At 60.6% G+C, this 13,344-nt stretch overlaps 3 protein-coding genes across 3 annotated transcripts; all 3 read left to right on the forward strand.

Moving 5' to 3' along the window:
* Window positions 1-116: 116 nt before the first annotated feature.
* On the forward strand, window positions 117-4,672 carry CHLRE_09g413450v5 (uncharacterized protein). The gene is made up of 10 exons (XM_043066330.1): window positions 117-1,176; window positions 1,288-1,389; window positions 1,521-1,734; window positions 1,866-1,931; window positions 2,067-2,132; window positions 2,268-2,333; window positions 2,469-2,534; window positions 2,670-2,735; window positions 2,925-2,990; window positions 3,126-4,672. The coding sequence occupies exons 1-10, from the start codon at window positions 382-384 to the stop codon at window positions 3,341-3,343; spliced, it is 1,725 nt and encodes a 574-aa protein (XP_042921626.1). The 5' UTR covers window positions 117-381; the 3' UTR covers window positions 3,344-4,672.
* A 2,294-nt stretch (window positions 4,673-6,966) lies between these two features.
* CHLRE_09g413475v5 (uncharacterized protein) lies at window positions 6,967-9,728 on the forward strand. The gene is made up of 4 exons (XM_043066331.1): window positions 6,967-7,471; window positions 8,369-8,463; window positions 9,008-9,050; window positions 9,287-9,728. Exons 1-4 carry the CDS (start codon window positions 7,441-7,443, stop codon window positions 9,391-9,393), a joined length of 276 nt encoding a protein of 91 aa, XP_042921627.1. The 5' UTR covers window positions 6,967-7,440; the 3' UTR covers window positions 9,394-9,728.
* Window positions 9,729-9,816: 88 nt separating this feature from the next.
* On the forward strand, window positions 9,817-13,170 carry CHLRE_09g413500v5 (uncharacterized protein). Its single transcript, XM_043066332.1, has 8 exons — window positions 9,817-10,298; window positions 10,377-10,590; window positions 10,723-10,868; window positions 10,940-11,064; window positions 11,115-11,186; window positions 11,297-11,405; window positions 11,551-11,632; window positions 12,125-13,170. Exons 1-8 carry the CDS (start codon window positions 10,257-10,259, stop codon window positions 12,277-12,279), a joined length of 945 nt encoding a protein of 314 aa, XP_042921628.1. The 5' UTR covers window positions 9,817-10,256; the 3' UTR covers window positions 12,280-13,170.
* Window positions 13,171-13,344: the final 174 nt, after the last annotated feature.

Raw genomic sequence — 13,344 nt, forward strand, 5'->3', positions numbered from 1 at the left:
GCACGCGGCGGGGGGCGGCGGCGGCGGCGGCGCAGACCCTTGGGCTTGGTTGGGGATTTCTACAGGAGTCAAGAAGCTGCAGACCGGCAGCTGGCGGTTTGCGAACTACGCTACTACCGACGGCGTAGACTTCTGTGTTGGTATGCACCGCCCTGAGCGCCCCAGCGACGACGACGTGAAGGAGGAGGAGAAGGGTCTGCGGCTCACAGTACAGCAGCTGCTGGAGCTGTGCCTGTTCGGTGTGGACCCCGGCGGGTCCGCACCTACTTCACCACCGCCAAGGGCTTCCACCGCATGCGGAGATAGGTGACGGCCCTGTTGCCCGAGGAGCTGGTGGACAGGCTGCTGCAGAGCGGCGCCATCACCATCCTGGAGCGGGACATGGATGGTGACCTGGTGGAGTTTGTCAGGGTGGAAGGGCCTGCGGACCGGCTGCAGCGGCAGCTGCAGCAGTATCGGGCGGACCGCAAGCAGCAGAAGCAGCGGAAGCGACGGCAGTGGCGACAGCACGGCAGCCGCTGGAAGCACGCGCCTGGCGGCCGCCGCCGCCCCAATGGGCGGCAGCAGGCGGCGACACGTGCGCGGCGGAAGCAGCGCAGCCGCTTCTACAGCTGCTCTGGAGCGGGCCACAGGCAGCAATGCGGGTACAACGACCGCCGCCGGTGGCAGGAGTGGCAGCTGAACGCCAACCCGGCGCTGGCCACCTGGCAGTCGAACATCTCCAGCGCCCGGGTGCTCGCCGTCCAGGAGCACGACCTGCGACTGCGGTGGCTCTTCACTGGCCCTGGCGCCGCGCCGCCCGGCCCTGGCCCTGGTGGCGGCGGCGGCGGCGGCGGCGGCGGGGCGTATGGCGGTGGGCTGCCACTACCACCACCACTGCCACAGGGGCCGCGGCTGGGTGTAGTGGACATCCTGGTCCACTACTTCAACCCGCAGCAGCGCAAGAAGCGGCTCGAGGTGTACATCCGCAAGCAGCGGGTGATGCACCGAGAGGCCCGCAACTTGACAGGCGGACGGCCCAAGCAGCAGGTGGTGGTGGGCTGGGGAAATGGCCGCGCGGGGTGGAACTCGCTGATCAGCCGCAAGGGCCAGCCGCCGCGGAAGGAGTTCGTGCGCCTGCTGTGTGACCACTACGCGGCGCACATCGTGATCGTGAATGAGTTTAGGATGAGTCGGGTGAGTAACGATGCTGGGAAACAGCAGGGACAGTTGGGACAGAGGGACCTCTCATCACATGTACAGCTCGTGTGGTGGCCCCAAACCTGCATGCCCCTGCACCGCACACAGGTTTGCTTTGAGTGTGGGCAGATGGCGCTGCAGGCCAGGCTCAAACCTGGCATGCGGAGGGCTCACGGCGTGCAAGTGTGCAACCACTGCGGCACGACGTGGGTGAGTGGTGCAGGGTTGGTGCAGGTTTGGGGCAGGGTTGGGGCAGGGTTGGTGCAGGTTTGGGGCAGGGTTGGGGCAGGTGCAGGTTTGGGAGACCCTACCCTTCCCCATACTGCCCCGCTTGCCCACAGAAACGCGATGTGAACAGCGCCTGCAACATGCTCCTGCTGCTCGTCCTGCAACTGCTGCATGGTGACGACGGCTGGCCGAAGGTGTTTGGAGGCCGGCCGCACGCCGATGCCGACGCCGATGGCGGTGACCAGCAGCAGCAGCAGCAGCAGCAGCAACAGCAACAGAGGGCTATGACGCGGACGGCACATCCATTGCGGCGACGGCTATGGGTGAGTGCAGCCAACACGGATGCTGGGCCACTGCATGGACGCACACTGTCACGCTTGCAGCCATAATCCATCTGAACACCCTTGTCGTGCCTGCGGACCGGCGTGTGACGTGCGTGTTATGCGCGGCCCCTGCAGGTGAGAAGCGCATGGCCCAGGAGGGCTATGACGCGGACGGCACATCCATTGCGGCGACGGCTATGGGTGAGTGCAGCCAACACGGATGCTGGGCCACTGCATGGACGCACACTGTCACGCTTGCAGCCATAATCCATCTGAACACCCTTGTCGTGCCTGCGGACCGGCGTGTGACGTGCGTGTAATGCGCGGCCCCTGCAGGTGAGAAGCGCATGGCCCAGGAGGGCTACGACGCGGACGGCAAGTCCATTGCGGCGACGGCTATGGGTGAGTGCAGCCAACACGGATGCTGGGCCACTGCATGGACGCACACTGTCACGCTTGCAGCCATAATCCATCTGAACACCCTTGTCGTGCCTGCGGACCGGCGTGTGACGTGCGTGTTATCCGCGGCCCCTGCAGGTGAGAAGCGCATGGCCCAGGAGGGCTATGACGCGGACGGCACATCCATTGCGGCGACGGCTATGGGTGAGTGCAGCCAACACGGATGCTGGGCCACTGCATGGACGCACACTGTCACGCTTGCAGCCATAATCCATCTGAACACCCTTGTCGTGCCTGCGGACCGGCGTGTGACGTGCGTGTTATCCGCGGCCCCTGCAGGTGAGAAGCGCATGGCCCAGGAGGGCTATGACGCGGACGGCACATCCATTGCGGCGACGGCTATGGGTGAGTGCAGCCAACACGGATGCTGGGCCACTGCATGGACGCACACTGTCACGCTTGCAGCCATAATCCATCTGAACACCCTTGTCGTGCCTGCGGACCGGCGTGTGACGTGCGTGTTATGCGCGGCCCCTGCAGGTGAGAAGCGCATGGCCCAGGAGGGCTACGACGCGGACGGCAAGTCCATTGCGGCGACGGCTATGGGTGAGTGTCGCTCCGGGGTGGTTGGGGCTTAAACATCACAACTCCTGGGCGCGGATGGCAAGTCCATCGCCGCCGCCAACCTGGGTGAGTGTTGCCACGCGGGGTCGCCGCGCAGGCCCCTGTGCCGAGAGAGTATGTGCGCACGAGGATGACAGGCGTCCTGCATTGTTGCGTGTGCAAATGTTACAGGGGCGGCGGTCATGGCAGTCGACGGCTACGATGAGGCCGGCAAGTCCATTGCGGCACGTAGCGCGGGTGAGCCACGCGTAGCATGTAGGCGGGAATTGCCCTGCTGGGTCGGCGGTGCTCCCTGGCTGGCCTGCATCGCCAACCCTTGCGCGCTCCCGCCCCTGTGCCGAGAGAGTGCGTGCGTCCTGCATTGTCCCACAGGCGTTGCCCGTGCGGAAAAGGCCGGTATGTTCATCTGGGCACCCGTCTGGCCCAAGCTGCACGAGTGGGTCAAGGCCCACCCCTCCAGCACGGTGGACTGGACCGCGGCCGAAAAGCACCTGCGGCGGGAGTTCCCGGATATCCCCGTCGGTGCCTTCGAGCGCGGCGGTGCCGGCAGGACCAAGTATTCTAAGTGGAAGAGGCTGTACGACCCGTAGGCTAGAGGCGCGGATAGGGCTAACACTGATTATATCCAAAAATCAAAACACAGGCAGGACGAGCATGACCGCAACTGTCGTTGAGCCTGGTACAACTTGTGGTTGACTTTTAAACGGCAGGCAGCAGCAGGAGGAGGAGGACGAGGACGAGGACGACTAGCAGCAGCAGCAGCAGCAGGAGGACGAGGACGACTAGCAGCAGCAACAGCAACAGCAACAGCAGGAGGAGGACGAGGACGAGGACGACTAGTCCAGCTGCTGGTTGCAGGCGTGCGGCCCCTGGCGCTGTGGGATAGTGGGGCTGTTGGGTGATGTCACAGCGCGTGTGTGGAAGTGAGACTCCAGGGGCTGCAGTTCATATCGTGATAACCCGCCTTTGTGGCGGACAGGGGGGCTTAAGTCCCGCCCTTGGGGCGTGCTAGGAAGACGGTGGAGAGGAGACCCCTACGCCGTGTGGGGAGGTTGGACTGGATGTGGAGAGACTCGACATAGGGAGATGCGTGCGCCCAAAGCGGGCTGTACTGCTAGGTACGTCTAGGTACTGCTCTGGAGTCCCGCAGCCATATGTTTTGCCCGGTGCCTGCACATGCCCGCGGTATGTCCTGCATCCCTAGGGCCGGCCTGGCACCACCATTCATCCACAGCCTCAGCAACTTGGATGCGCACAGCGGCTTGCCGTGCTTTCTCAGGGTTGGTACCTTCCTGTGAGCTGCGCGGACAGTGTGGTGCACTGGTGCGCATCTTTGATCTTGCCCGTGATGAATGCCTTGATGGCTTCAGGCCAGGGGTGTTGATTTATGCAGTCGATGTGAGGCCCTGTTATTGCCCTTATGCCCCACGCCCAGCCCAGAAGCGGCCATTGGTTTGCTGATTTGCTGTCATGCCCAGTGCCAAAGGAACGGTTGGCATTGAGGGATCAGCCATGGTGGCTAGCTGCTGCTGCGAGCACGAGACTGAGGCAGTCGAACGCGCCGGGGTGCGCGTGTTTTAGTGTGACGAAGGCACAATCGAGGCTGGAGGCTCATGAGTTGGTTTAGATTGGCATGGCACGGCCTAGGAGAAGATATGTTGTTCCCCTCGCTACCCTCGCATGGGGAAAGTGGGCTGCACCCACGCCACGTCTCCAGTCTGAGGCCGCAAGCTTGGTTGTTGTGTGTGGTTACAAGGTGGTGAGCACGACGTGCATTCCTGTCCTTGTAGAAACCTAGGCCCGGGCCGGGGGGCCCTTATAACGCCTGCAACACTTATATATGCAGCTAGTTTGGTCCCCGAATGGGGGTGCTTATGCTCCTGTGCTCCCAAATGGAATCTAGTAACGCGGCTAACCTGGCGCAAGCGTCTACCTCATCTCCTGGACATCGCCGGGGTCGGTTCGTACAGGCACGGCCCGCCATGCGTCTAGCCACGTCCCGCTACTGCCAAGCACAAGCGCAGCCACCACAGGGCAACCAAACAGCAGGAAATCCTCTAGCCACAACACTCCTCACTGCTGCGGTCTACCACATACCGTACTGTGCGGTGCTATGCTCGGAAACGCCTGTTGGATTGCGGTAGCGGCAGAGGAACCAGCAAGGCATGCAGGCGTGGAGGCAGCAGGTCGTGGTTGAGTGCAAGGAACTATACCGATACCGAGAGACCCATGCCGCACAAGAATGATAATTGACAAAGCAGCCGCATGGAGACGCACATGATGAGTTACAGCTGTGGGCGCGACACACGGTCGCCGCAGCCTACCGGTGCCCGAAGCACTGATGAAAGCACCATCACAGCTGCTCGCCAGTCCAAATTGCCGCCTCAGTACGGTTGGCTCATAGAAGCCTCGAGGCGGCAGGCAGCATATTACTGTACGGCATGAGCAGGAACACCTGACGTTACGCGGGACCACGGTCTAGTAAGGGGTGCCCATTGCTGGGCCCCACCCTCCCACCCCTGCAGCATGCATGGCCACGGCCTGATTGTGTGCCTGGCCGGCGCGGCTGCGGGGTGAGAGAGTCGTACACGGTCATGCGGTGTAGATTGGTGCCGACCTCGACCAGGAACCATTGCATGCAGGTGTCGTTGACAGGCACAAGCCAGGCAGGGAACGCCCACGCGTCCAGATCTGGCAGGTTGTAGAATGCCCGCCGGCGCGCTGTACTTGGCACTGCACGCAAACATGCACGCCAGGCGCAGCTAGCACCTTCTCCACTTCTGGCGGATCAACTGGCAGTATATATCAACCGCTGCGCCGCAGCGGCCTCCATCCAGCCGCCACCGTGCTTGCCCACACACGCTGTCAAGCAGACTTATTTCCAGTGCGTGGCAGGTACCCCGCGGCCGTGAGGACACGCTCCACACAGGCCCTGCCAAGCAGGGGTTCGGGGTGTCCAACTCGGCGGTTAGCTGTCGGTTGCCACCGACATTTGGTCCCGACCCCCCCTGGAAGTGGGCAGGCTGAGCCCGCAATGCGCCGGGCGAATACCTATGATACTATGGACCTATAATAGGCAGCGCGGCATCCCCCAAAGCTGTGGCGAAGTAACGCGCATTCTCAAAGCATCGAGGTTGGCCCAAAGCCCGATCGCGCCTGAACCGCACAAAGCGCGCGATTACATTGCAACATGATGATCAACTGATTGCATTGGGGACCGCTCTGCAAGCGCAGTGTTATTTCTGCGTTTATCTATGTATCCAAGTCAATTATGATTGCTATTAGCGTAAACCAGCGTCACGCTCGGGACCCTCACTGCCGCGCTCACTTTGCGGGCACTGAATTTGTGAATTTATGACGTTCCTCTACGATATATGCCCTTAGCATGTGACGTGCAAAAAGCCGAGGAACAAAAGCCCGTCCAGCGCGTACAATGTCTGCTCGCAGTATCGGTCTGCTCCAACTCCGCGGCGATGAGCACCCAGGCAGCTGCGCTTCAAAGTATGATGGTCATTATTCCTTGCATAGATATAAGCGCCAAAGTTAGATAGGTTTAAGGCCTTGTTGAGCTCTTTGTGCCAAAATTTGCAAGTCGAGTCCAAGCATTATGGCCCGTATGCGCTCGCGCCGGGCCTCAGGGTCCGCGGGCTAACGTCTTGGGGCGATATCGGGCGGTCGACGCGCGCGCTTGGGGCTTTGGGCCAACCTCGATGCTTTGAGAATGCGCGATACTTCGCCACAGCTTTGGGGGATGCCGCGCTGCCTATTATAGGTCCATAGTATCATAGGTATTCGCCCGGCGCATTGCGGGCTCAGCCTGCCCACTTCCAGGGGGGGTCGGGACCAAATGTCGGTGGCAACCGACAGCTAACCGTCGAGTTGGACACCCCGAACCCCTGCTGCCAAGCTCCGTGCCCGCACAAGCAAGTTGCCGTGGAGACGATCAGCCGCGCAAGGGTGTCCGCGAAGGCACGGCTCCTGAGCTCCGCGAAGTCGGTGTTGTCCGCCTCAATCGCGGGACCACGCGCCGCAGCCGCAGCAACTGCAGCCGCGGCACTGGAAGCCACGCACGGCTTCGGCGGCAATGGCAGCAGAGCGCCCGAAGGCAGGCACAAAGGCGCTCGAGGAGTCCAGTGCCTGGCCCTGCAATCGGCAAAGCAGGGTGCCGCGACATCAGAAACAACATGACGTGCTGCACGGATCTTAACCCTTCCTTGCGCGCGCCCTACGCGTACGCTTACTGTAAGCATCAAAACGCTCCGCGGATGCCAAGGGACGCTTACACTCCCCCCCCTCTGGACGGGAGCCGTCCTCGGATCCCAGCGCCGGCCTATTGCGGTCGCCGAATCATAGGGCATAGGCGCGTACAAGCGCACAGCATTGTTTATAGCCAGCGTCATCGGCTTACGAGAGTTGCGCGACTTGTCTCAGCACCTCGAGATTTGCATCACGTCTGATACAATCGAGATCGAAGAGTGTGGGAAGCGCGGATCGACCTTGCGACCTGCCGGTCTATCGCATTTTAGAGCAGTGATCAGGTGCTCGAGTGCGTTATTCGGTCTCGATACCATATGTAAGCATCAAAACGCTCCGCGGATGCCAAGGGACGCTTACACTTACTTACCAAGTTTGCCGTCGGATGGTTTCCAGGCAGAAGGCCTGACCGCTCTGCACCGCCGCAGCCGCCATGCAGATCGCCAGCCAGCTGACCCGGGCACGCGTCTGCCGTGGCCGTCGCGGCTGCAGCTGCTGCAAGCACTGCTGTAGGCGCGGATGAAAAGGCAGCCTGGCGTGCCCGCAAGGCAGCCTCCACTGGGCCGCCCACGCCGGCACCGTCGCCGCCCATGCCCGCGCCGCCCGGCCCCGGCGTTCCCACCACCGCTGCCACCGCAGCAGCAGAAGCGGCCTGAGCAGCCGGTGTTGCACCAACAGATGGCTGCTGCCGCCGCTGCTGATACTGCCGTGCCGCCACAATGTGCTTGCACGCGTGTCCGAGCAGCGCGTTCAGCCAGCAGTTTCTCAGCACGGGGGTACATGTTCTGGCGCTAGTTTAGGGGATTGCGCAGGCATGTCGCCGAGCCCCAGCCCCGGCCCCCGACCCCGACCCCGCCAAGGCGCCCCCACCACCCGACCACGCACCGTTCGGCTTGTGCAGCTCCAGCGCGTGCGCACCCATACATCATCTCCACCACGTACGCACTTGTCACATGCTAGGTGGGAGGGATCGCGCACTGTGTAAGTTATCAGCGTCACGCCGGGGGTCGTCAGGGTGCAAGCAAGAGCTCGTCCTTTCTTCACGAGCCTTGCACTTATCCATGGCCACGGGCCTCCCTACACTAGGGTGAGGATACGGCAGGGTTACACCGGGGTGAGCATAGCAGGCGTGGGCTGAGGGGGGCGGTCGGGGGACAATGCCGGCGACACGACAGCAGCAACAGCAACAGCCGGCAGCGGGAAGCAGCAGTGTTTGGAGTGTCAGGAAATGAGGTCTGAGTATCGCAGCCCAGCGCATTCTGCTGTTCGTGACGAAGTGTCGTGCAGTTCCCTCCCACTCCACCATTTAACTGCCCACCGCCCCCACCCGCCTCTCGCCCTGCCCGCGCCCGCACCCGCAGCCCAGCTGAAGCGCCTGCTGGACCAGCTGGGCTTCCAGGAGGGCCAGCTCCACCCGGTGCTAGGGTCGCTGGACGCCCAGCTGAAGCGCATGATGGTGTGTGGGGGGAGGGGGGGGCGAGGGGGCGGGGCAGGGGCCGGGTCAGTCAGGTCAGGTCAGGTCAGGTCAGGTCAGGTCAGGTCAGGTCAGGTCAGGTCAGGTCAGGTCAGGTCAGGTCAGGTCAGGGCAGGTCAGGTCAGGTCAGGTCAGGTCAGGTCAGGTCAGGTCAGGTCAGGTCAGGTCAGGTCAGGTCAGGTCAGGTCAGGTCAGGTCAGGGCAGGGCAGGGCAGGGCAGGGCAGGGCAGGGCAGGGCAGGGCAGGGCAGGGCAGGGCAGGGCAGGGCAGGGCAGGGCAGGGCAGGGCAGGGCAGGGCAGGGCAGGGCAGGGCAGGGCAGGGCAGGGCAGGGCAGGGCAGGGCAGGGCAGGGCAGGGCAGGGCAGGGCAGGGCAGGGCAGGGCAGGGCAGGGCAGGGCAGGGCAGGGCAGGGCAGGGCAGGGCAGGGCAGGGAACTGCACGTTGGCAATGCAAGCACGCCACTCCCGCCTTCCCGCTGCTGATACCCCCCCCCCCTCTCACCCCATACCCTGCCCTCTGCGCGCAGGACCAGCGCTATATTGTGGCAGACAGGAACATGACCATGCAGGGTAAGGGACTCGGAGCAGCTATATGGTCACAGAGCCTGACGGCTGCCGGTGGGGTGCTGCCGCACGGCTACACAAGGGGTGGGGTGGGACACACGGCGGAAGCCAGCCATCAAGTCCATCCAACGTCCGCGGCCCTCACTGCCCGCCTACCCGCCTTATCTCCCCACCTGCTCACACATACCGCCCTACATACATCCCATTGCCGCTGCCACCCATCCAATCTCTGGCCCCCACAGCGGACGGGTGCCAGGAGCGGCTGCTGCTGTGGGGCGACGCCGCGCTGTCGGAGACGGGGGCCAAGGCCATTGATGAGATGAGCGACAGTGTAAGTGCGTTAGTGTAGGGTGGGGGCCGAAGTGGGTGTGAGGTTGCCTGCGGGAGCTGTCCTAGTACCGTATCAAACAGTGCGTGGCCAGTGAAATGTTGCTACCAAATGCGCGTGCTTGGCGCGTATCAAGGGTGGAGCGCATCCCGTCCGGGTGCTGGCGCACGTGCACGCCGGTTGCGACGACACGGAAGCTTGTCGCTGGCCCGCCGGTCGCGCGACGCACTCCCAACCAGAGGTTTCCGCAAGGCTGGGCTGTAGTGGGGTCGGGGCTTACTCCAGGCTACGCCATTTCGCACGACCAGGGCGGACCGCTTGCCATGCGGTTCAAGCATGTGTCGTCCTCGTGACATTGGTGCCGGTAGGGGGCGGCGTGTTCACGCCGCAGCGTAGTGCTGCTAGTTCGGTCCTGTCTATGTGCGCTTGCACATTTCGAATCGTGCACGGATGATGCGGCAGTCTGCACGCATCGTGCTTCAACCTGCCAAAGTTTCCAGTTAACTCTGTCAAAACAAGACACTTAGACGTCCTTATTTGTTGGGCTGCATATATAGTGAGACGGCGGGCAGTCCCCCCTGTTCTCTGCGCCTGCTGCCTATAATAAGCTTTGCCGACTTTCTTCGCAAGCTAGACTTTACAGTGTAATGAGGTTAGGAAACAGCAGGCCTCATTTTAGGAAACTGCTGGCCTCACTTGTCTTATCGCTCACAGCGCTCACCGGCTGCCACTCAGAGCAGCGCAGCTTTGGATGTGGGCAAATAAGCACCGAGTGCATGCCATATGCACGCCTGCTGGCTCCTCTGCCGAAAACCCGGGATGCTTGGTTGGCAGAAGGAGGGCTCGACGAGAAATCGTTCGCTCACTGGAAAGAGCGCGCAATAATGGGCGGGGATGGAATCTACGTCAGCATCAAGGACGGCGAGGTGCGCTGCTCACGACGACGTCGTCAAGAGCTGTCTTCCTACCTGACATTATTAACAATGCGCGCGCACGCCTCGCAGGTGCACGTCGCAATACATCGCCCCGACTCTCAGACCCGTCTGTATTCAGAACTTATGCTCCTGCATAGAGCAGTGACTCGATTTCCTAACAGCCTACCGGATATGGACTTCGTGATCGGCAACTGGGACGTGCCTGTCGGAGGGCCCTTCATGTCGTTTTGCCGGCACAACACCGACAATAAGACCTGGCTATACCCCGATTTCTCATACTATGGTGAGCACAAAACTAATCGAGACTAATCGAGACAGACCTTGTGTGTCCGGCACCGCAACGCGGAGGCGGCCCTGAAAACTGCTGTCCCCTCTCCTCTTCATAAGTCCTGCACTGTTGCACTTTTGCATGCAGCGTGGCCGGAGATTCATATGCCGCCTTACCTGGTCATACGTCAACGCACTGCTTCAGTCACAACAAAATTGCCCTTTGGGTCTAGGGCAAATAAACTCTTTTGGAGAGGTGGCTCACACAAGTATGTGCCTGTTGAGGTCCGAAAGGTAAGGGGGCAAGCAACCAACACAGGATTGCAAACGTGCATGACAACACGCGTGCCCCAAACCCACCACAGATGTTGCTGACAAAGCTTGAAAATCGCACGGACATTGCGGATGTGAAGCGCATTCCACCATTTGATCAAATGAAGAATAATATATCCGCAGTTTTGGAGTTCACAACGCTTTGGGACTTTTGCAGGTAGGGCAGGAAGGTTTGGTAACATGCAGGTCGAAACAGAGCTTCTGCAGGCACAAGTATATTGTGTACACAGAAGGCAACGCTTACAGCGGCAGGCTGAAGTTCCACCTGTTGTGCGGCAGGTATGTTCATGTGCGCATAGTTTGCACATCTTGCAACGTTACAGTAGGCGTACATTGCCACAATATATGATGCCTGCTAACCCCCTAAACCCTGCATGCATTCCTTACAGTGTCCTTGTATCACATCCCCGGACATGGGAAACACTTGAGACACTTGTCATGGAAGAGGGGAAAAACTTTATTACTGTGAAAGACAACGCATGGTCAGATATTGATGAGGTAAAGCAACTGAAGGTGCCACACAGCCAATGTATGAATCACGGTGCTGAATGGTGCATGGTACCAACCCTGTCTCTGAGTGCCTCTCTCTTTCTCTCCTCTCTCTCTCTCTTTCTTATGAGCCTGCTAACTGCTGTTTATACAGGTGTACAGACGTTTGGAAACTACCCCTGGCTTAGCCGAGGGCATTGCGGCTGAGAACCACAAGTTTTTTGACTTGCTCTCAGGTAACAATCACCTGTACAGTTACCAGGGCACAATTCAGGGCTGCTCAGCCAGGTTGGCCAGGCCAGTGGGGCTTGCTGGGGGGGGGGGGTCGGGCATATCCAGCCTTGTCTGGAATCTATACCTGGCTGTCTGGCAGCGGGGCAAGGGCTGGGTCAGGGGCGGGGGCCCGGGGCGGGGTGGACAGCGCAGGCCAGGGCTGGGGACGGCGGGATGGGGGCAGGGGCAGGGGCTGGGGCTGGGGCTGGGGCTGGGGGAGCGGGGATGTGGATGGGGGCGAGGCTGATGGGCCGGGAGCGATGGGCCGGGGCCATGGCCGGGGTGCGGGTAAGGGTGAAGGCACGGGTGCAGGCGCCAGCCAGGCCAGGCGCGGTGGGGCGGGTGCACGGGCCAGGCCAGGACGGGGCGGTGGCTGGGGTGGGGGTGGGGTCTTAAGATGACTCTGGCTCAAACTGCTCATGTGCATTATTTCCAAACTGCCCTGCCTACTGCAGCTGATGGCATTGCTTGCTATTTGCTGGAGCTTTTCAAATGCTATGCGGAAGCCATGGTCTACACACCAAGCTACCATGACACAGCACGGCTGATGCACCTAGAGACGTTGATACTGTCAAGGCTTGCTGGACGGCAGGGCTTTGATATAATCTAAAACATGACTTTGGATGGCAAGCAAGCTCCGGGTGACTGTTTAATTGTAGCATGGAGCTTGGTGGCCTTCAAAGGTGATGGTTATTTATTGGGGAAGTTACATGAGGAGGCTCTGGGAAAATCAAGTCATGTTGTGATGTTTTACATACCTTACCACTGTGTGTCTATCCATGAAGCACATAATTTGGTAACCATGAGCATTCACTACATTGGAGAGCAGCTGTGGGCCTGAGGGATCTACAAAATACCGAGCTGTATGAGGTGTTAAGAGGACTGACAGGCATACAACATCTAAGGAGTTAGAGGAATAGCAAGTAGTTGGATGAGAAGGGGTGTCCCACACGCACAGGAGGGGTGAGCATGCAGGTACCTAATGGCTTGGCAGCAGGTAGCAAGAATTTTCAGGCTCAAACAAAGCTATTGCCTTCATGTATGGTCTTTACAATGGTATGCACACATGGGGTTGTATATCTACATGGCAGAAGTGCAGCATCATCCAAACCTAACCGATCACCCTGCCCTCAACCCAGTGCTGTTGTGTCCTGGCGCATGAGCGTGCGTGGCGTGTCACACCGACCATTGGGCAGTGCTCATATCTTAAGAAGGCAGGTGCGGCGCCAGTGACAGATTTCCGAAAAAGGGCATCTTTAATTTTCAGAAACCCGGTGCCGCCGCATCTTTCATCCCCCAAATATTTTCGGGGGCTCCGCCCCCGACCTATGCATGCTTCGTGTCAGGCCAGGGGGGTGTCAGGCCGTGTTGGCAATCTCTCAATCTCCCATTCGTGCCATGCATCCATCTCGAAACAGAAACTCAACACAGACATTGCCATTGCCATTGCCATCACGCACGCCATGGCTGGTACTGAGCACCGGTGTAATGGCAAACAAGCTTGTCCTGTTGCAGCGTGCCAAATGCGGCTGCAGTTGCCCCCAGCCCGCATTCTGGCTTTGGCACAGCAAAATATTCCGCCGCGAGGCATGTGCCGCTGTTACAGCGTGCAGGGTGAGGTTGATGTTGCTCCCAGCCCATTCCGGCTCCTGCACAATAAAATATTCCGCTGCAC

This window comes from Chlamydomonas reinhardtii, chromosome 9 (genome assembly GCF_000002595.2).
Source record: "Chlamydomonas reinhardtii strain CC-503 cw92 mt+ chromosome 9, whole genome shotgun sequence".
Taxonomy (NCBI): Eukaryota; Viridiplantae; Chlorophyta; class Chlorophyceae; order Chlamydomonadales; family Chlamydomonadaceae; genus Chlamydomonas; species Chlamydomonas reinhardtii.